Genomic DNA, 22,637 nt, shown 5'->3' on the forward strand with positions numbered 1-22,637 from the left:
AGTCAGAATATAAACATCGTTGACTTCTTTTTACACTTTAACTGCAATTAACAAGTTAAAATAGAGTTTCCAAGTCAGAATATAAACATTATTTACTTATTTTTACACTTTAACAGCAACTAACAAGTTAAAAATAGTGTTTTTGAATTAGAATGTAAACATTGTTGACTTCTTTTTACACTTAAACAGCATTTAACAAGTAAAAAAACAGTTTTAAGTCAGAATATCAACATTGTTTGAATTCTTTTTACACTTTAACAGCAACTAACAAGTTAAAAATAGTGTTTTTTAATTAGAATGTAAACATTGTTGACTTCTTTTTACACTTAAACAGCATTTAACAAGTAAAAAAACAGTTTTAAGTCAGAATATCAACATTGTTTGAATTCTTTTTACACTTTAACAGCAATTAACAAGTTAAAAATTGTGTTTTTAAGTCAGAATACAAACATTGTTAACTTGTTTTTACACTTTAACAGCAATTAAGTTAAAAATAGAGTTTTTAAGTCAGAATATAAACATTGTTGACTTCTTTTTACACTTAAACAACAATTGACAAGTTAAAAATAGTGTTTTAAGTTAGAATATTAACATTGTTGACTTCTTTTTACACTTAAACAGAATTTAACAAGAAAAAACTGTTTTTAAGTCAGAATATCAATATTGTTTGACTTCTTTTTACACTTTAACAGCAATTAAGTTAAAAATAGAGTTTTTAAGTCAGAATATAAACATTGTTGACTTCTTTTTACACTTTAACGACAATTAACAAGTTAAAAAGTGTTTTAAAATCAGAATATAAACATTGAGTTCTTTTTACACTTTAACAGCAATTAACAAGTTTAAAATAGAGTTTTTAAGTTAGAATGTAAACATTGTTGACTTCTTTTTACACTTAAACAGCATTTAACAAGTAAAAAAAACTGTTTTTAAGTCAGAATATCAATATTGTTTGACTTATTTTTATACATTAACAGCAATTAAGTTGAAAATAGAGTTTTTAAGTCAGAATATAAACATTGTTGACTTCTTTTTACACTTTAATGGCAATTAACAAGTTAAAAAAAAAGTGTTTTAAAATCAGAATATAAACATTTGACTTCTTTTTACACTTTAACAGCAATTAACAAGTTTAAAATAGTGTTTTAAGATAGAATGTAAACATTGTTTGCATTTACAACACTTCTTTTTACATTTAAACAGCATTTAACAAGTAAAAAAAAACTGTTTTTAATTCAGAATATCAATATTGTTTGACTTATTTTTATACATTAACAGCAATTAAGTTGAAAATAGAGTTTTTAAGTCAGAATATACACATTGTTGACTTCTTTTTACACTTTAATGGCAATTAACAAGTTAAAAAAAGTGTTTTAAAATCAGAATATAAACATTTGACTTCTTTTTACACTTTAACAGCAATTAACAAGTTTAAAATAGTGTTTTTAAGATAGAATGTAAATATTGTTTGCATTTACAACACTTCTTTTTACACTTAAACAGCATTTAACAAGTAAAAAAACTGTTTTCAAGTCAGAATATCAATATTGTTTGGCTTCTTTTTACACTTTAACAGCAAGTAAAAAAAAAGAGTTTTTAAGTCAGAATATAAACATTGTTGACTTCTTTTTACACTTTAACGGCAATTAACAAGGTAAAATAGGGTTTTTAAGTCAGAATATAAACATTGACTTCTTTTTACACTTTAACAGCAATTAACAAGTTAAAAATAGTGTTTTTAAGTTACAATGTAAACATTGACTTCTTTTTACACTTAAACGGCATTTAACAAGTAAAAAACAGTTTTTAAATCAGAATATAAACATTGTTGACTTCTTTTTACACTAACATTAATTAACAAGTTAAAAATAGTGTTTTTAAGTCAGAATATGAACATAGTTGACTTTTTACACTGAAACAGCATTTAACATGTAAAGAAACCAGTTTTTAAGTCAGAATATAAACATTGTTGGCTTTTTTTGCACTTTAACAGCAATTAACAAGTTAAAATAGTTTTTTTTAAGTCGAATATAAACATTGTTGACTTCTTTTGACACTTTAACAGCAATTAAGTTAAAAATAGTGTTTTTAAGTTAGAATATAAACATTGTTGACTTTTTTTTTACACTTTAACAGCAATTAACAAGTAAAAAAAACAGTTTTTAAGTCAGAATATCAACATTATTTTACTTCTTTTTACACTTTAACAGCAATTAAGTTAAAAGTGTTTTAAGTCCAAATATAAACATTGTTGACTTCTTTTTACACTTTAAGAGCAATTAACAAGTTAAAAATAGTGTTTTTAAGTAAGAATATAAACATTGTCGACTTCTTTTTACACTTTAACAGCAATTAAGGTAAACATTGTGTTTTTAAGTCTGAACATACTTTTTACACTTTAACAGAAACTAATCAATTAAAAAGTGTTTTTAAGTCAGAATATAAACATTGACTTATTTTTACACTTTAACAGCATTTAACAAGTTCAAAATAGTGTTTTTATGTCAGAATATAAACAAATGTTCACTTTTTTTACACTTTAACAGCAATTAACAAATTTAAAATAGTGTTTTTAAGTCAGAATTAAAACATTGTTGACTTCTTTTTACACTTTAACAGCAATTAAGGTAAAAAATTGTGTTTTCAAGTCAGAATATAAACATTGTTGACTTCTTTTTACACTAACATTAATTAACAAGTTAAAAATAGTGTTTTTAAGTTAGAATATAAACATTGTTGACTTATTTTTACACTTTAACAGCAATTAAGGTAAAAATAGTGTTTTTAAGTCAGAATATAAACATTGTTGACTTCTTTTTACAATTTAACAACAATTAACAAGGTAAAAATAGTGTTTTTAAGTCAGAATATAAACAATGGTTAATATCTTTTTGCTCCTGGGTGATGACTTAAAAGCCAGGATGTTCCCTTGTAGCAAAGTGTTGACTTCTTTTTCCACTTGTGTGTCTGGGGACGTTCATTTGAGTCTGAATTCCGAAAGCCTTTTTTGGACACTGAATTTTGTGAACAGATTTTCTTTTTTACATCAAATTATGCTGACAACTGTATTGAATAAAGTACTAATTTTATCGATTTTTAAAAATTTTAATAAAATGCAATTAAATTCATTAAAATCATTTTTTAATACAATAAAAATGTTTGTTTGAAAATGCATTTTGTTTAAATATACCGTTTTAAAATTCAGTGTGCAAAAATCCTAGTCAGTTCAGACTGAAGCAATGGATCTCAGAAGCAGCCAATAGGGGTGAAGTCTGCAGTCATGTGACCAAGTGAGACAACAGGAAGTCCCGCCTGCGTCTGGCGGACAAACGAAGACGAGGTCGGCTTTGATTCATAAAAGAAGCAGGGTTTAATTTACAGTTTTACTAAATGTACATTTGTTTTTTGTTTTTTAAAAAGTATCCTTATACACAATAAATACAATACAAAATTAATCTGTAATACTATACTTCAAATTCTTTTTTTGTACATTATTATTGTTCCTTTTCTCTCGTTTGGATGCTCGTGCTGCGTGGCACTTGTCCGGCAGGCTTAAATAAAGGAGGGGAGGGGTCAGGGAGGGGCGGGGCCATGTAGGGGAGGAGTCATGTGGGGAGGGGAGGAGTCATGCGGGGGAACAGAGAAGTCATGTCGGAGAGTGGTGGTGTCATGTATGGGAGGGGCCATGTGGGGAGGGGAGGAGTCATGTGGGGGAGGGGAAAAGAGAAGTCATGTAGTAGAGTGGTGGAGTCATGTAGGGGAGGGGAGGGGTCATGTAGGGGAGGGGAGGGGTCATGTAGGAGAGGGGAGGAGTCATGTAGTGATGAGCCTGGCCCGCCCCCTGCTGGCCCAAAGCGATCATTGCGGCGTGAACAGCAACTTTGTCACATTGGACTTGATTTCAACACAAGTTGTTGAAAGGAGGCGGGGCCAACGTGGGGGCGGGAAGGAATGTGGTCAAAGGTCAGGGGTCACGGGGTGGACAAAAAGACGCCAGCCGGCCGGACAAGACAGGCAGCCATCTTGGCAGAGTCACAGTGCCCGCCCGCACCGGGCGTGTCTCCCGGGCGCCTCCCTCCCCCCCACTCGCCCGTCAGTCCAGGCCGGGGCCGGGCGGGGGGGCCGTTATCTGCTCTGAGTCTGCGGCACCAGGCTGCCGTTGTGGCCGCGACCACTGACCTGAGGGTGCTGGGCCAGCGAGGACGAGGAGGAGGCGGCGGGCGAGGACGCGGGTCTGTGGGGCGGGTTCTGGTGCGTCCGGCCGCCCTTGTGGCGGTGGCCGCGCGGCGCGGGCTCCTGCTGCAGGTTGAGGATGCTGTCGATGGCGCACTGCAGGTGCTGGTTCAGAGAGTCGTCGGGGGGGCTGCCGCTGGAGAAGCTGGCGTTGTCCATGTCGGGCGAGTCCGACTTGCAGCGCTTGGCGGGGAGCAGCGAGTCGCGCGGGACCTCCGGGGACGGGGGCCCCGGCGCGTGCTGGTCCACGCGGAAGGTCCCGGCTTGCCTGGGTTTGTGTTTGCCGCTCGTTCGCTTGTATTTGGCGAAGTCGCCGTCCTGCTCGGGGCGCTCCTCCCCCTCCCGGTCCAGGTGGTGCGGTAGGTGGCCCTTCAGGCCGTGGTTGAAGACTTGGTCCAGGCCTCGCTTCTCCACCTTCACGCTCGCTATGACTGTTCGCTCGTGCGCGGCGGAGGGTGGCGACGGCGCGGGGTAGGACACCGTGTCGTCGCCACCGCCCGGGACGCCCGGCCTGACTCGGGGACTCACGTTCTCCCGGTAGGTCTTTCTGAGGGGGAGGCGGCAGGTGGTCTGGGAGGGCCGGGCGGTGGAGGCCGGGTTGTGGTCCAAGGTGCCGTTCATTTGCACGGAAGGCGCGGCGGGCGGGGCTTTCGGGGGAGGAGTGGACGGCGCGGCGGAGGACAACGGCGACTGGGTTCTGATGATGGCAGCGGGCGGCGTCGACGGAGGGAGAGATTTGGGGGTCTCAGGCTGAGAGGTGTGCACGGGGTCTAAGGCGGTGTTGTGGACCACCTTACTGAAGCCGGTCTGGTCCTGCTTGATCTTCAGCTTCAAGCCGATCCTCCTGCGCGCCTCGTAGGTCTTGATGGGCGGCTTGCTAGTCCTCTGCGGCAGCGCGTCCTCGTCCTCCTCCGCCATTTGAGACTTGGAGGAGAACAAGGAGGAGCGAGTGTAGGAGCTCTGACTGACCGCCTCAGACCCCACTGGCGCCGGCGGGCAGCTGCTGGACCACGACACCGAGGCCCCGCCCCCACCTTGTTTTATTACCAGTTTTGTCGGGGGGAAGGAGGCCGTAGGAGGCGGGGTGGCGACAGGCGCGGGTGTCGGTGCTGGAGTGGGGGTGGCCGGTGCAGCTTTCGGGGCCACGTGCGAAGTAAGGGCAGGGGCAGGAGGTGGAGGTTCCGCGGGCGGAGCCGGGGCCGGGGCGGCAGCAGCTGGAGGCGGGGCCGTGCTGGTGGCGGGCTCGGGCGGAGGCGACTTCTGTTGGGAAGACGCTAAACTCTCCAGCAGGCGAGCGTTTGCCAAAAACTCCTCTGCAAACAGAAAACATGCTTTAGTCCTGAGTCAAAGCAAATAGATTTCATCAAAGACACTGAATAGGTGTGTTATTGTTTGTGCTACGGCGCCATCTTTTGGACAAGTTTGCTCACTGCAGGTGCTGCTGGGTGAATGGGAATTCCTGCTGTTTAAAGCTTTGAACCGGAAGTACAAGTGCTGTACTGCATTCTCGCTGTCCATAACGTTTCTACTCGTATGCATCCTTCATTCGTCACTCCAAGCAACGTTTGTAAGTTTTACAATATAGCTAAAACAATTCTTACTTACTAAAGCGTCCCATGAGTGTTGTCTTTAGGAGTGTTTACATGCATATCGTAATGTAATCAAACTAGCGTCGTTAGCATTAGCTAATAGTGTCTGTGTTAGTATTATTAACTGACAACATTATTGTTTCACTTTCACAAATTCCTCAGTAAATTCACCAAAACGTCACCGTGGAGTTATTGAGTCTGTTTAGCTGATTGGAGAGTTAGCTTGCACAGCTAGTTGGTCCATGACCATGACTTCTAGTTTTGTTGGGTCAGCCGTTTTACTGCCCTGTTACAGACAGCGTTTGGAAACAATTAAGGTATGTAAATAAACATTTCAGTGTAAATAAGTCATTTCTCAACATATATATCTGTGACTTATAGTCCGGTGTGATTAATATATGTAATTTTTTTAAATTGTTTTATTTAGTGGGTGCCGTTTTTATATTGGTGCGCTCTATAGTGCGTAAAATCCAGTACTTATTTCCACCTCTTGTGTGTGGCCAACAAGATGTGTTTTAGTGTAATTGTTTATCTTCTAAAATAAGTGAGTGGCACTAATAATAATAATAATAATAATAATAATAATAATAATAGTGATTGTGTGCTTGCACTCCAACCCTGTTATTAACTACTCAGTCTAAATCAGGAGTGTCCAAACTTTGTCCTTTTGTTTTGTTCTGTCTTCTTCATGTCAAAAACACAAACTATGCAATATTTTCCCCAACAAATATGTCATAATGGAATACTTGATGTGAAGTAATTAGAGCCTTCAATAGGTCACTCATTTATAACAATATTGATTTTAATTTATTTTTTTTGAGCAATGACAGTTGATTTAAGTCCGACTAAAATTCTCAAGATCTAAAAGGGCTTTACTCATAAAAGTGTTGTCATATATTAATTTTATTTTCAACGCTTAAATCTCGAGATTAAATTCAGATCTATCCATGCATATAAAGTTGTCTTTATTTTTTTAAATTCACTTCTAGTTGAAAAAAACTAAACAAAAAAAAACATTTTTTTATGTTTTTTAAGGACAGTTTAAAAAAAAAAGTATCTACACTTACGTCATCCAGAAGGACCCACTCATAAAAGTGTTGACCTCAGATCTATCCGTCAATTATAAGTGTTGTTGGTTTTTTAGTTTTTTTATGTCTTAAGCCCTTTTAGTCAGAAAAAAAAACGTGTTTTCTTTATAGCAAATACACCAAATTTGAAATATTTTCCACTAAAAACATTTCAAAGTGGAATATTTGATGTGAAGTAATTGGAGCCTTAAATATGTCAATAATTCATAACATTGATTTTAATTATTATTATTTTTGGAGCAATGACAGTTTTTAGAAAAAAAGTCAGATTAAATTTCTCAGGGATCCACTCATAAAAGTGTTACGTCATATTTAAATTTATTTTTTTAAGCTTTCAATCTCTAAATCAACTTCAGAGGTGTGGATATAAAATTGTTTTTTTTAGGTTATGCTCCTTTTGTAAAAAGTGTTTTTTTTTATAGCAAAAACGCTGGATTTAGTATAGTTTTTTGAGCAATTACATTAAAAAAAAAAAAAAAAAAAAGGAGACTAAAAAGTCTCGGCGATCAAAAGGAGCAACTTATAAAAGTGTTAAAAATAAATTATATAAAGAAGTTTTTTACTTCCACATTTCAGATCTACATGTCAATTATGACTTTTTATTATTTTTTTTGTGCCTTTTATCAATATTTTCCCCCTAAAATTGAAATATTAGAAGTGAAGTCATTGGAGCCTTAAATATGTTAATAATTCATAACAACGTTGATTTTAATTATTATAATTTTTAAACAATGACAGGTTTTAGGAAAAAAAAAAAAAATCACACTAAAATTCTGAGGGTCCAAAAGGGACCCCACTCATATATTATGTGATATTTGATGTGAAGTAATTGGAACCTTAAATATGTCAATAATTCATAACATTGATTTTAATTATTATAATTTTTGGAGCAATGACAGTTTTTAGAAAAAAAAGTCAGATTAAATTTCTCAGGGATCCAAAAGGGCCCCCACTCATAAAAGTGTTACGTCATATTTAAATTTATTTTTTTAAACTTTCAATCTCTAAATCAACTTCAGAGGTGTGGATATAAAATGGTTTTTTTTTAGGTTATGCTCCTTTTGTAAAAAGTGTTTTTTATAGCAAAAACGCTGGATTTAGTATAATTTTTTGAGCAATTACATTTAAAAAAAAAAAAAAAAAAAGGAGACTAAAAAGTCTCGGCGATCAAAAGGAGCAACTTATAAAAGTGTTAAAAATAAATTATATAAAGAAGTTTTTTACTTCCACATTTCAGATCTACATGTCAATTATGACTTTTTAGTGTTTTTTTTTTGCCTTTTATCAATATTTTCCCCCTAAAATTGTAATATTAGAAGTGAAGTCATTGGAGCCTTAAATATGTTAATAATTCATAACAACGTTGATTTTAATTATTATAATTTTTAAACAATGACAGGTTTTAGGAAAAAAAAAAAAAAATCACACTAAAATTCTGAGGGTCCAAAAGGGACCCCACTCATATATTATGTGATATTTGATGTGAAGTAATTGGAACCTTAAATATGTCAATAATTCATAACATTGATTTTAATTATTATAATTTTTGGAGCAATGAGTTTTTAGAAAAAAAAGTCTGACTAAAATTCTCAGGGTCCAAAAGGGCCCCCACGCATAAAAGTGTTGCGTCATATTGACTTTTTTTTATTATTTTTTTTTACTCTCAATCTCGATCAACTTCAGATGTGCGGATATAAAATGTTTTTTATGTTATGCTCTTTTGGCAAAAAGTATTTTTATAGCAAAAACACTTTATTGTATTATTGTTTTTTGAGCAATGACGTTTATTTAAAATAAAAACGAGACTAAAAAGTATCAGGGATCCAAAAGGAGCGACTCATAAAAGTGTTAAAAATAAATCATATGAAGAAGTTTTTTACTTTCACATTTCAGATCTAACTTTTTATTGTTTTTGGTTAGTTTTTTGTCAATATTCTCCCCTCAAACTATTTAAAAGTGGAATATTAGAAGTGAAGTAATTGGTCGATAATTCATAACATTGATTTGATTTTTGGAACAATGACAGTTTTTAGAAAAAAATTCACAGTAAAATTCTCAGGGTCTAAAAGGGCCCCCACTCATAAAAGTGTTAAGTCATATTTAAATGTATTTTTTTAAACTTTCAATCTCTAGATCGACTTTAGATGTGTGGATATAAATGTTTTTTTATGTTATGCTCTTTTTGTAAAAAGTCTTTTTATAGCAAAAACAATAATTATTATTAATTATTATTAAAACAATAATTATTATTGTTTTTTGAGCAGTGACATTTATTTAAAAAGAGATCCAAAAGGAGCGACTCATAAAAGTGTTAAAAATAAATCATATAAAGAAGTTTGTTACTTTCACATTTCAGATCAACCCATCAATTATGACTTTTTATTATTTTCAGTTAGCTTTGTAGGTCCTACCTGGTCTTTCTTTGGCCAAAATCCTGTCCTGGCTTATAGCGAGCTTCTCCTCCTGGATGAACATGCGGTCGATCATCACCATCTCTGCCGAGGGCCCCAGTCTCTGCTGCAGGGCCCAAACACAATGGGGTCAGTGAGGGAGGTGGGGTTGAGGTCTGGGGACTCACCTTGGACTCGGTGAAGAGCAGGTGTCGGTATTTGTCCAGCATGGCTTGTGTCCTCTTCAGCAGCTGGCAGGAGACCGTCTCAAACTCCTCATCCACTGTGCACAGGACAATTGTCAACGTTCTAACGTCAGCATGCTAGCTTTGTTGCAGATATAAACCTCAGCGTCAAATAATTTATGACATGACAAATGATACCTGTTCGAATGCTAACGTTAGTATGCTAGCTTTTTTAAATTAATTTTGTACGTTCACACCACAGTCATATTTTGGTACTTGACTCATGTTACAGTTACCATTTTCGCATGCTAACAGTTAGTGTCAGGTTCAAACACTGATGACATCTATTAAACAAGACAAGAAGCAAGGAATCAAACAGAGACAGAATTCAATTTGGCTCAGTGAGGAGAAACGTGTACATCTGTACCCTTGTACGGTGTCATTACGCTCTGCCGAAAGATTGTACTCCTCCTCTTTTATTTGGACTTTCCCTGATTACATGGCAACAGCTGTTTCTAAAGGGACGGGGGGTCGTAAACAGCAATCGCCTTTGATTACAAAACAGTTCAAAAGAAAAGGTTGGTTCAAAGAAAAGGTCGTAAAAGAGTTCAAAGAAGAGGTGCCTGGAACTTGGGCAGATCCTGCTTTCTCTGCGCTTTGTAGTTCTCGGGTCAAAACAAAATATTTCTTTTGGTTACAATACATCAAAGAAACAGAACACCTTCATGTTGCTTCCCATCCTACACAGTGGAGTTTTACAAGCCTTCTTCTTGGTAGGATCAAAGACAGCTTTTGTCTTCTCGCTGGGAACTCATGGCAACACAAAGTTTTGTGATAACTTACATACAATTATTCTGACTGTTAGCATACCAGATTTTTTTTCAGCTAATTTAGCAGGTGTACACCTCAGTGTCAAATATTTTGTGGCTTGACAAATAATACCTGTTAGAACGCTAACATGAGCATGGTAGCTTTTTTAAGCTAATTTTGCAAGTTCACACCCGGTACTTGATGCATGTTAACGTTAGCGAGTTAGCAGTCTAAACCATTTTTTCCGGTTACACAACTCAGAGTAATATATTTTGGTACTTTAACGCATGTTACAGTTGGCATTTTAGCATTTTCTCGCTAATTTAACAGGTATACACCTCAGCGTCAAATATTTTATGACTCGACAAATGATACCTGCTAGAATGCTAAGTTAGTATGCTAGATGTTTTAAAGCAACTTTTGTACGTTTACCCCTCAGTCATATTTTGGTACTTGGTGCATGTTAATGTTAGGTAGCAGGTTAGCATTCTAAACCATTTTTTCCCGGTTACACAACTCAGAGTAATATATTTTGGTACTCTAACGCATGTTACAGTTGGCATTTTCTCGCTAATTTAACAGGTATATATAATTTTGGTCATATTTTGGTACTTGACTCAGTTACCATTTTCGCATGCTAATGTTAGCATACTTGATTTCTTTCAGCTAATTTAGCAGGTGTACACCTCAGTGTCAAATATTTTGTGACTCAACAAATGATACCTGTTCGAATGCTAACGTTAATATGCTAGATTTTTTTAACTTAATTTCGCAAGTTCACACCTCAGTCATGTTTTGGTACTTGACTCATGTTACAGTTAGCATTTTAGCATGCTAACATTAGCATACAACATTTTTTCAGCTAATTTAGCAGGTGTACACCTCAGCGTCAAATATTTTGTAACTCGACAAATGATACCTGTTCGAATGCTAACGTTAGTATGCTAGATTTTTTAAGCTAATTTTCCAAGTTCACACCTCAGTCATATTTTGGTACTTGACTCATGTTACAGTTAGCATTTTAGCATGCTAACATTAGCATACAACATTTTTTTCAGCTAATTTAGCAGGTGTACACCTCAGCGTCAAATATTTTGTGACTCGACAAATGATACCTGTTCGAATGCTAACGTTAGTATGCTAGATTTTTAAAGCTAATTTTCCAAGTTCACACCTCAGTCATATTTTGGTACTTGACTCATGTTACAGTTAGCATTTTAGCATGCTAACATTAGCATACACATTTTTTTTCAGCTAAATAAGCAGGTGTACACCTCAGCGCCAAATATTTTGACTCGACAAATGATACCTGTTCGAATGCTAACGTTAGTATGCTAGATGTTTCAAAGCAAATTTTGTAAGTTTACCCCTCAGTCATATTTTGGTACTTGACTCATGTTACAGGTAGCCTTTTAGCATGCTAACATTAGCATACTACATTTTTTTCAGCTAATTTAGCAGGTGTACACCTCAGTGTCAAATATTTTGTGACTCGACAAATGATACCTGTTCGAATGCTAACGTTAGTATGCTAGATTTTTTAAGCTAATTTTCCAAGTTCACACCTCAGTCATATTTTGGTACTTGACTCATGTTACAGTTAGCATTTTAGCATGCTAACATTAGCATACAACATTTTTTCAGCTAATTTAGCAGGTGTACACCTCAGCGCCAAATATTTTGTGACTCGACAAATGATACCTGTTCGAATGCTAACGTTAGTATGCTAGATTCTTTAAGCTAATTTTGCAAGTTCACACCTCAGTCATATTTTGGTACTTGACTCATGTTACAGTTAGCATTTTAGCATGCTAACATTAGCATACAACATTTTTTCAGCTAATTTAGCAGGTGTACACCTCAGCGTCAAATATTTTGTAACTCGACAAATGATACCTGTTCGAATGCTAACGTTAGTATGCTAGATTTTTTAAGCTAATTTTCCAAGTTCACACCTCAGTCATATTTTGGTACTTGACTCATGTTACAGTTAGCATTTTAGCATGCTAACATTAGCATACACATTTTTTTTCAGCTAAATAAGCAGGTGTACACCTCAGCGCCAAATATTTTGACTCGACAAATGATACCTGTTAGAATGCTAAGTTAGTATGCTAGATGTTTCAAAGCAAATTTTGTAAGTTTACCCCTCAGTCATATTTTGGTACTTGACTCATGTTACAGTTAGCATTTTAGCATTCTAACATTAGCATATTAAATTTTTTTCAGCTAATTTAGCAGGTGTACACCTCAGCGCCAAATATTTTGTGACTCGACAAATGATACCTGTTCGAATGCTAACGTTAGTATGCTAGATTCTTTAAGCTAATTTTGCAAGTTCACACCTCAGTCATATTTTGGTACTTGACTCATGTTACAGTTAGCATTTTAGCATGCTAACATTAGCATACAACATTTTTTCAGCTAATTTAGCAGGTGTACACCTCAGCGTCAAATATTTTGTAACTCGACAAATGATACCTGTTCGAATGCTAACGTTAGTATGCTAGATTTTTTTAAGCTAATTTTCCAAGTTCACACCTCAGTCATATTTTGGTACTTGACTCATGTTACAGTTAGCATTTTAGCATGCTAACATTAGCATACACATTTTTTTTCAGCTAAATAAGCAGGTGTACACCTCAGCGTCAAATATTTTGACTCGACAAATGATACCTGTTAGTATGCTAGATGTTTCAAAGCAAATTTTGTAAGTTTACCCCTCAGTCATATTTTGGTACTTGACTCATGTTACAGTTAGCATTTTAGCATGCTAACATTAGCATACTACATTTTTTTCAGCTAATTTAGCAGGTGTACACCTCAGCGTCAAATATTTTGTGACTCAACAAATGATACTTGTTCAAATGTTAACGTTAGTATGCTAGATTTTTTAAGCTAAATTTGCTAGTTCACACCTCAGTCATATTTTGGTACTTGACTCATGTTAGTTAGCATTTTAGCATGCTAACATTAGCATACTACATTTTTTTCAGCTAATTTAGCAGGTGTACACCTCAGCGCCAAATATTTTGTGACTCGACAAATGATACCTGTTCGAATGCTAACGTTAGTATGCTAGATTCTTTAAGCTAATTTTGCAAGTTCACACCTCAGTCATATTTTGGTACTTGACTCATGTTACAGTTAGCATTTTAGCATGCTAACATTAGCATACAACATTTTTTCAGCTAATTTAGCAGGTGTACACCTCAGCGTCAAATATTTTGTAACTCGACAAATGATACCTGTTCGAATGCTAACGTTAGTATGCTAGATTTTTTAAGCTAATTTTCCAAGTTCACACCTCAGTCATATTTTGGTACTTGACTCATGTTACAGTTAGCATTTTAGCATGCTAACATTAGCATACACATTTTTTTTCAGCTAAATAAGCAGGTGTACACCTCAGCGCCAAATATTTTGACTCGACAAATGATACCTGTTAGAATGCTAAGTTAGTATGCTAGATGTTTCAAAGCAAATTTTGTAAGTTTACCCCTCAGTCATATTTTGGTACTTGACTCATGTTACAGTTAGCATTTTAGCATGCTAACATTAGCATACACATTTTTTTTCAGCTAAATAAGCAGGTGTACACCTCAGCGCCAAATATTTTGACTCAACAAATGATACCTGTTAGAATGCTAAGTTAGTATGCTAGATGTTTCAAAGCAAATTTTGTAAGTTTACCCCTCAGTCATATTTTGGTACTTGACTCATGTTACAGTTAGCATTTTAGCATGCTAACATTAGCATACTACATTTTTTTCAGCTAATTTAGCAGGTGTACACCTCAGTGTCAAATATTTTGTGACTCGACGAATGATACCTGTTCGAATGCTAACGTTAGTATGCTAGATTTTTTAAGCTAATTTTCCAAGTTCACACCTCGGTCATATTTTGGTACTTGACTCATGTTACAGTTAGCATTTTAGCATGCTAACATTAGCATACTAAAAAATTTTCAGCTAATTTAGCAGGTGTACACCTCAGCGTTAAATATTTTGTGACCTGACGAATGATCGCTGTTAGCATGCAAACATTAACATACTACATATTACACCTCAGTGTCATATATTTGGGTATTTCACTAATGCTAACTGTAAAAATGCTATTGTTAGCATGTTAACATTTTAAACTCATTTTGTTCAAATCTTTGGTTACTTGACGCTATCCCTGCCAGCATGCTAGCTGTTAGCATTTCAGTTTGGCTTTCACATGAAATGTTCTTCCGAAATTGCATTTTTTTAGTGCTTTGAAGGTGATGACTACCAAAATGGCCCCCGCACCCTTTGATTTGCCAGTGTAAAAAGTGAGGGCTACCTCTCTGGTAGTCTTGAGAGGAGTTGGCGGTTCCCTGGTAGAGATGGTAAGGCAGCAGTCTGTGCAGCGTGTCCTCGAAGGAGTAGAAAGGAGCGCTGTAGTTTGGGTGAAGCACGGAGCCTTGCTGCTTCCTCAGCTGCTCCAGCATCCTGCGGGCAGAAGTACTTCAGAGCCAAACCCAGACAAGCGGACAAAAAGTTGGGAGACAAACCTGGCTTCCTTGCTGGGCTCCGCGCCGAAAGGCATATTCAACGTTGTCTGCAAGAGGAGGTGAGAGGTCAGCCGTCACGTGCGGTGCAACTTCCTGTCTAGGCGGTTACCTGAGGTTGCAGCAGAGCGGCGGGCTGCGGAGCAGGCATTTGGGTGACGTTGGCGCCGAGCACGTGCATCTGCATGCCAGCCTTGCCCAGGCTCACGCCTCCCACCGAGCCGATCACTCCGGGCTTTGGCTGAATCTGCGGTGCGGGAGGGCGGGGGAAGGTTAGCGAGGAAAGAAAAGATCCCGCCTGGCAATCAGAGGCGGCGCACCTGTGCAGGCTGCGTAAGGCTCATGGGAGCGATAGTCTGGTTCACCTTGGCTCCAGCTGGTCCTTGGACTCCTGAGACTACCTGTAAGTCACTTGAGGCTGCGGAGGAGACGAGGCGTTAACCAGGGCTTTAAAAGGCCGCCGGGGGCGCCTGGGAGGCTCACCTGTGGCGGGACTCGTGATGAGCACTGAGGCGGGCTGCAGCTGGGCAGGCGCGGCGGCGGCCACTTTGTCCACGGCCGCGTCTTGCTGGACGGCGAACTGACTGCTGGCCTGGACAGGCTGCTTGACCTGCATCAGGATGCTCTGCTGGATCTGCAAGCACATCAGCACAACTCAAACTCTTTTGTCCTCAGTATTAGGGGCGGCCAGTTTGGATCTTTGACATTCACCTCTCCCAACAACTACCAGATTATAACCATATCCCAATGTAAACGCATTACTGTCTAAACCAGGGGTCCCCAAACTACAGCCCGGAAACGGCCCGCGGGAAGTCGCAAATTACATTTAAAAAAACAAAACAATTTTATCTGTCCTTTCGAGCCTATCTATTAATCCATTTTCTACCTCTTGGTCTCCTATCCAAATTGTCATAAAAATTATTTTCCCATCAATAACGTGACATCATCGTGCTCGCGCCACAGTGCAGAGCGGCACGTGAATAAAAAAAAAAAAAAAAAAAATATATATATATATATATATATATATATATATATATATATATGTATATATATGTATGTATGTATGTACCGTATTTTCCGCACTATAAGGCGCACCTAAAAACCACAAATTTTCTCAAAAGCTGACAGTGCGCCTTATAACCCGGTGCGCTTTATATATGGATAAATATTAAGATTCATTTTCATAAAGTTTCGGTCTCGTAACTACGGTAAACAGCCGCCATCTTTTTTCCCGGTAGAACAGGAAGCGCTTCTTCTTCTACGCAAGCAACCGCCAAGGTAAGCACCCGTCCCCACAGAACAGGAAGCGCTTCTTCTTCTACTGTAAGCAACCACCCGCCCGCGTAGAAGAAGAAAAAGGGCGCGGATATCACCGTACGTTTCATTTCCTTTGTGTGTTTACATCTGTAAAGACCACAAAATGGCTCCTACAAAGCGACAAGGATCCGGTTCATGAAAAGACGCAATCTCTCCATCCGCACACGGATTACTATTTCACAGCAACTGATATTCCTGTGAAGTGCACTGTGGATACAACGGGAGCACGTACGGTGAATATTCGCACCACAGGGAATGAGAAGTCATCCTTCACTGTGGTTCTAGCTTGCCATGCTAATGGCCAGAAACTTCCACCCATGGTGATATTCAAAAGGAAGACCTTGCCAAAAGAGACCTTTCCAGCCGGCGTCATCATAAAAGCTAACTCGAAGGGATGGATGAAGAAAAGATGAGCGAGTGGTTAAGGTAAGTTTAAGTTTACGCGAAGAGGCCGGGTGGCTTTTTTCACGCAGCTTCGTCCATGTTGATATACGATTCCATGCGTGCCCACATCACGCTGGTTTTAATATATTATTAAAGTTTGACTGACCTATTTGACTGTTTTTTTGACATTCCTTTAGCGCAGTTAGATGCGGCTTACAACACGGGGCGGCTTATAGGTGGACAAAGTTTTGAAATATGCCGTTCATTGAAGGCGCGGCTTATAACCCAGGGCGCCTTATGGTGCGGAAAATACGGTATGTATGAAGCCGGGCCCCCAGCCAAATTTTTTTTGACCCAATGCGGCCCCTGGGTTAAAAAGTTTGGGTACCCCTGGTCTAAACCAGGGTTTTTCAACCTTTTTTTTTAACCAAGGCACATTTTTTCATTGAACTAAATCCCGATACACACTGCTAGTAGAAAATGTAAAAAAAAAAAAAAAGGAACTCAATTGCTTATATTGACAATAACAAGTCGTTCTCTTCAGAATGAAGAAGTGTTCGATACCAATGTTTTGGGCCTCAAAAAGGTCCAAAACATCATAAGGAACCCATCTCACCCCGAACTGCAGCCCTCGGGCAGGAGATACAAGACAATAAAATGCCGGACAAACAGATTTAAGAACACAATAGTGTCGCTGAACACAAGACAAGAATGACTGTGCATGTGAGCTGTGTGCTTGGTATTTTTATGTATTTGTATCGATTTATCTATGTTTTTATGTGTTATTACGAATTTGCAGTAAATTAGTTTTGCTTACAATGACAATGAAGCTATATTCTATTCTATTCCAATTCAAACCATAAACATCCAAGCATCACTAAGTCTCTTGTCTCAATGTAGGCCTATAAAGCAACTAGCTACCTGCTGCCACCTACTGATATGGAGGAGTATTTCATGCTTACTCAGCACGGACACTCAACGCCACATTATTTGCAGATTATAATTATTGGTTTACAAAAAATATTTTTCAGAACAATTACATTTCAAGTACAATGTTCAAATATAGGAGAAATACAAGTTTATTACATTTGAAAGGGTGTGCTTGCATTAGTATTACGGTATGTATCATCACATCAGTGGTTAACATGGTCTAATAAAAATAATGGCAATCATTTGTGGGTCAATATTTAATTTCGATCATGGCTTTTCACGATTGTGAAAACAATCGACAAAAAAAAAACAGTGCGCATGCAAATTTGGGAGCAGTGATGGTGAAAAAAAAAAGAAGAAAAAAAAAAAAAAAGTATGTCTAATCAAAGTTGGGGATGTCAATACCGTAGCACGCCGATGTAAAAATAATAGTACCGCAGTGTTTGCTCATACAATAACAATGTTGCTACAGTTTGGTTATTATACAGGTTACAGAACCTAAATGAAGGATTGTTGAGGGTTTTTGAATGCATTTTTAAAGTGATTTACAGGTAGAATTGATCGTTCCCATTAGCTGCATTGCTAGCTACCAAGCACAAGACGATTTTTACATGATACCAAACCCAAAACCAGAGAAGTTGGCCCATTGTGTAGTTCATAAATAAAAGAATACAATGATTTGCAACTTATATTCAATTGAATAGACTGCAAAGACAAGATATTTAATGTTCCAACTGAGAATCTTATTTTTTTTTGCAAATAATCATTAACTTAGAATTTAATGGCAGCAACACATTGCAAAAAAGTGGGCACAGGGGCATTTTTACTACTGTGTCACATGGCCTTTCCTTTTGACAACACTCAGTAAACGGCGGCGTTTCTGGGTGTTGTTGATGAATGGCTTTGGCTTTGCATAGTAGAGTTTTAACTTGCACTGACAGATGTAGCGACCAACTGTAGTTACTGACAGTGGTTTTCTGAAGTGTTCCTGAGCCCACGTGGTGATATCCTTTACACACTGAAGTCGCTTTTTGATGCAGTACCACCTGAGGGATCCAAGGTCCGTAATATCATCCCTTACGTGCAGTGATTTCTCCAGATTCTCTGAACCTTTTGATGATATTACGGAGCGTAGATGGTGAAATCTCTAAATTCCTTGCAATAGCTGGTTGAGAAATGTTGTTCTTAAACAATTTGCTCAGGCATTTGTTGACAAAGTGGTGACCCTCGCCCCATCTTTGTTTGTGAATGACTGAGCATTTAGTCCCAATTAGCCTGTTCACCTGTGGGATGTTCCAAATAAGTCATTGATGAGAATTCCTCAACTTTCTCAGTCTTTTTTGCCACTTGTGCCAGCTTTTATGAAACATGTTGCAGGCATCAAATTCCAAATGAGCTAATGTTTGCAAAAAATAAAGTTTTCCAGTTTGAACGTTAAATATATTGTCTTTGCAGTCTATTCAATTGAATATAAGTTGAAAAAAATTTGCAAATCATTGTACCGTATTTTTCGGATTATAAATCGCAGTTTTTTTTCATAGTTTGGCCGGGGTGCGATTTATACTCCGGAGCGACTTATTAACACATTACCGTAAATATCTGCTACTTCGTCTGTAGCTATAAAAATGGATCATTTCAACATTGGCGGTAACTTATAAAAACTGAGAAGGGCTGAACAAAAATGGCACGGAAAAGGAAATCATATACTGCAGGTTACAAGCCGGACGTAGTGAAATATGCAGCAGAAAACGGCAAGAGGAAGCGGCGCATTGTCTACCTTTGGAGTTGGCAGAGTTGTTTAGAAGCGACACCGAGGTAGAAGATTTCATGGGATTTAGCGATTAGGAGTGACAGATTGTTTGGTAAACGTATAGCATGTTCTATATGTTATAGTTATTTGAATGACTCTTACCATAATATGTTACGTTAACATACCAGTTGGTTATTTATGCCTCATATAACGTACACTTATTCAGCCTGTTGTTCACTATTCTTTATTTATTTTAAATTGCCTTTTAAATGTCTATTCTTGGTGTTGGCTTTTATCAAATACATTTCCCCCAAAAATGCGACTTATACTCCAGTGCGACTTACATGTTTTTTTCCTTCTTCATTATGCATTTTCGGCAGGTGCGACGTATACTCCGGGGCGATTTATAGTCCGAAAAATACGGTATACTCTTTTTTATTTACCATTTACACAACGTGACAACTTCACTGCTTTTGGGTTTTGTAGAATGCAAAAAAACAAAAACTTTTTGTCTTCTTGTCTTTCATGATTGTGAACAACATTCCAAAAACAGTGCTGTTCCCCCTTAACTTCTTTTCTTTTTCTTTAGTTTATTTCGAACATGAACACACTTACATCATAATACATCACACAATTTCATATCATTTCATTTTACATCATGCCCGAAAAGGAGTAGGAAGAAGCAAAGCTTATTTAATCCTACCCCTTTCCCACTTCAAGCGTTTACAAATATATAGAATCATTTACTGACCTTTTTATATAATAAAATAACATCTATGAATTAGTATACAACAGTTTTGTAATATGTAATTAATTAATTAATTCAGTCATTATTAACATACTGAGATGAAGAATATCTTATTTTCAATAAGGTTGAAAGTATTTCTCATAATTCTTCTTTTTTGTACTCTGTAAGCACTATTATTTTGAACAACCTCTTAAACTGGATCATATCAGTACAATTTTTAACTTCTTTACTTAAATCCATTCCATAATTTAATTCCACATACTGATATGCTAAAAGTTTTAAGTGTTGTACGTGCATATAAATGTTTTAAATTATTTTTTCCTCTAAGGTTATATTTCTCCTCTTTAGTTGAGAAGAATTGTTGTACATTCTTTGGTAACAGGTTATAGTTTGCTTTGTACATCATTTTAGCTGTTTGCAATTTTACCAAATCACCAAACTTTAATATTTCTGACTTAATAAATAAAGGGTTTGTGTGTTCTCTATATCCAACATTATGTATTATTCTAACTGATCTTTTTTGTAACACGGTTAGCGAATGTAGCGCACATTTGTAGTTATTTCCCCATATTTCTGCACAATAACTCAGATATGGTAACACTAGCGAGCAGTAGAGAATATGTAGTGATTTTTGGCCCAGGACATATTTTGCTTTATTCATTATTTAAATGTTTTTTGCCACCTTATGTTGTATGTTTTGTATATGAGATTTCCAGTTCATTTGATCATCTATTAATACACTCTTAGAAATAAAAGTGCTAAGTAGAACCATATATGGTTCTTCGGCTCGTCCTCATAGGAGAACCCTTTTTGGCTCCAGGTAGAACCTTTTTATAAAGGTTCCACCTGGAACCCTTTTGGAGGGTTCTACCTAGAACTGTGTGTGTAAGGTTCCACCCAGAACCCCCCATGAGAGGTTCTACAAAGAACCCACGCAGGGAGTTCCACTAAGAACCCTTTCGTATTTCAAGGGTTTCATCTAGAACCCACACAGGGAGTTCCACTAAGAACCCTTTTGTATTTCAAGACTTTCATCTAGAACCCACGCAGGGAGTTCCACTAAGAACCCTTTCGTATTTCAAGGGTTTCATCTAGAACCCACACAGGGAGTTCCACTAAGAACCCTTTCGTTTGTCAAGGGTTTCATCTAGAACCTATGCAGGGAATTCCACTAAGAACCCTTTCATGTTTCAAGGGTTTCATCTAGAACTCACACAGGGAGTTCCACAAAGAACTCTTTCATGTTTCAAGGGTTTCATCTAGATCTGACACAGGGGGTTCTAAAAACATCCCTTTTCAAAGGTTTTCACCGATAACCGTCTTGTCTTCTGAGGGTTCTATAAAGAACCATATTGTATTCTACAGATCAGTTTAGTTCATATTATATTGTGGTCATTTATCATGTTGACATTGAACAAACATTCAAAACACTTTAATGAGAAAAACATTTATTTAAAGATAGGCACCATTATTGGCAAATGTTATCAGGAAGTATGTCCCTGGTGACACAGGATCTTACCCATGCTTTCAACAATCCCTGAAGAACTCTTTCTTCCAAAAACGGTTCTCTGGATCAAAATAGTTCTTACTGGAACCCTTAGTGTTAGTGAGAACCCTTTTAAAACCAATTATTCAGAAAAGGGGTTTTAAAGGGTTCTCTGGATCAAAATGGTTCTTACTGGAACCATTAGCGTTACCAAGAACCCTTGAAAAACCCTTTCTTCGGGAAAGGGTTTTTCAGAAGCAAATGGTTCCAGTTAGAACCTCAGCCCTTGTAGAAGAACCCTTTTAGAACCCTTATTTCTAAGAGTGTACTCCCAAAAATCTAGTTTCTTTTACCCTTTCTATGTCTACTTTGTCTATTTGTATTTGTGTATGATGCTCTTTTCTACTATTACCAAATAGCATTATTTTAGTTTTACTGAGATTCAAAGATAGTCTGTTTTTGTCAAACCATCTTTTTAATTTGTTCATTTCTTCTGTTATTATTTGTATTATCTTCTGTGTGCTCTCTCCTGAACAGAAAGCAGTTGTGTCGTCTGCAAATAAAACCAACTTTAAGTCCTTCGTAACCTTACAAATGTCGTTTATATAAAGATTGAACAATCTTGGTCCCAGTATTGACCCCTGGGGTACACCACAGGATATATCTAGCCGTGTTGACATATTTTCACCCATCTTTACATATTGCTTCCTGTTGGTTAAATAACTTCTTACCCAATTCAATACCAAACCTCTGATGCCATATCGTTCTAATTTTCGTATTAAAATATCATGATTAATTGTGTCAAATGCTTTTGTTAAGTCCATGAATACTGCGGCCGCACATTCTTTACCATCTATTGCATTGGTAATTTCCTCTGTTATTTTGGTTAGTGCTATTGATGTTGAGATATTTGCTCGGAATCCAAATTGGTTCTCCACAAGCGTCCCACTTTTGTTAATAAATAAATCTAATCGACTATTGAATAATTTTTCCAAGATTTTGGAGAATTGTGGAAGTAATGAAACTGGTCTGTAGTTAGTAAACTGGTGTACGTCTCCATTCTTATAAATTGGTACGACTTTTGCAATTTTCATTATATCAGGGAATTTACCGGTTAAAAATGATACATTGGTGATATATGTCAGAGGTTCTGAAATGTCTTGTATAACCTTTTTTATCGTTACCATATCTAT

The 22,637-nt window shown here is 37.2% G+C and overlaps 1 protein-coding gene across 2 annotated transcripts in view; it reads right to left on the reverse strand.

Moving 5' to 3' along the window:
- Positions 1-3,638: 3,638 nt before the first annotated feature.
- bicra (BRD4 interacting chromatin remodeling complex associated protein) overlaps positions 3,639-22,637 on the reverse strand; it is a 42,843-nt gene continuing 23,844 nt past the window's right edge. For both annotated transcript variants that reach the window (XM_061972351.1, XM_061972350.1), the window contains 8 exons: positions 15,313-15,463; positions 15,150-15,247; positions 14,942-15,076; positions 14,833-14,879; positions 14,622-14,770; positions 9,489-9,583; positions 9,322-9,427; positions 3,639-5,546 (listed from right to left, as the gene is read on the reverse strand). In XM_061972351.1, the coding sequence (XP_061828335.1) occupies positions 4,126-5,546; positions 9,322-9,427; positions 9,489-9,583; positions 14,622-14,770; positions 14,833-14,879; positions 14,942-15,076; positions 15,150-15,247; positions 15,313-15,463 (2,202 nt within the window). In that variant the 3' untranslated portion in view covers positions 3,639-4,125. The remainder of the gene's footprint in view (positions 5,547-9,321; positions 9,428-9,488; positions 9,584-14,621; positions 14,771-14,832; positions 14,880-14,941; positions 15,077-15,149; positions 15,248-15,312; positions 15,464-22,637) is intronic.

Source organism: Nerophis lumbriciformis, linkage group LG17, assembly GCF_033978685.3.
Source record: "Nerophis lumbriciformis linkage group LG17, RoL_Nlum_v2.1, whole genome shotgun sequence".
In the NCBI taxonomy this organism is placed as follows: domain Eukaryota; kingdom Metazoa; phylum Chordata; class Actinopteri; order Syngnathiformes; family Syngnathidae; genus Nerophis; species Nerophis lumbriciformis.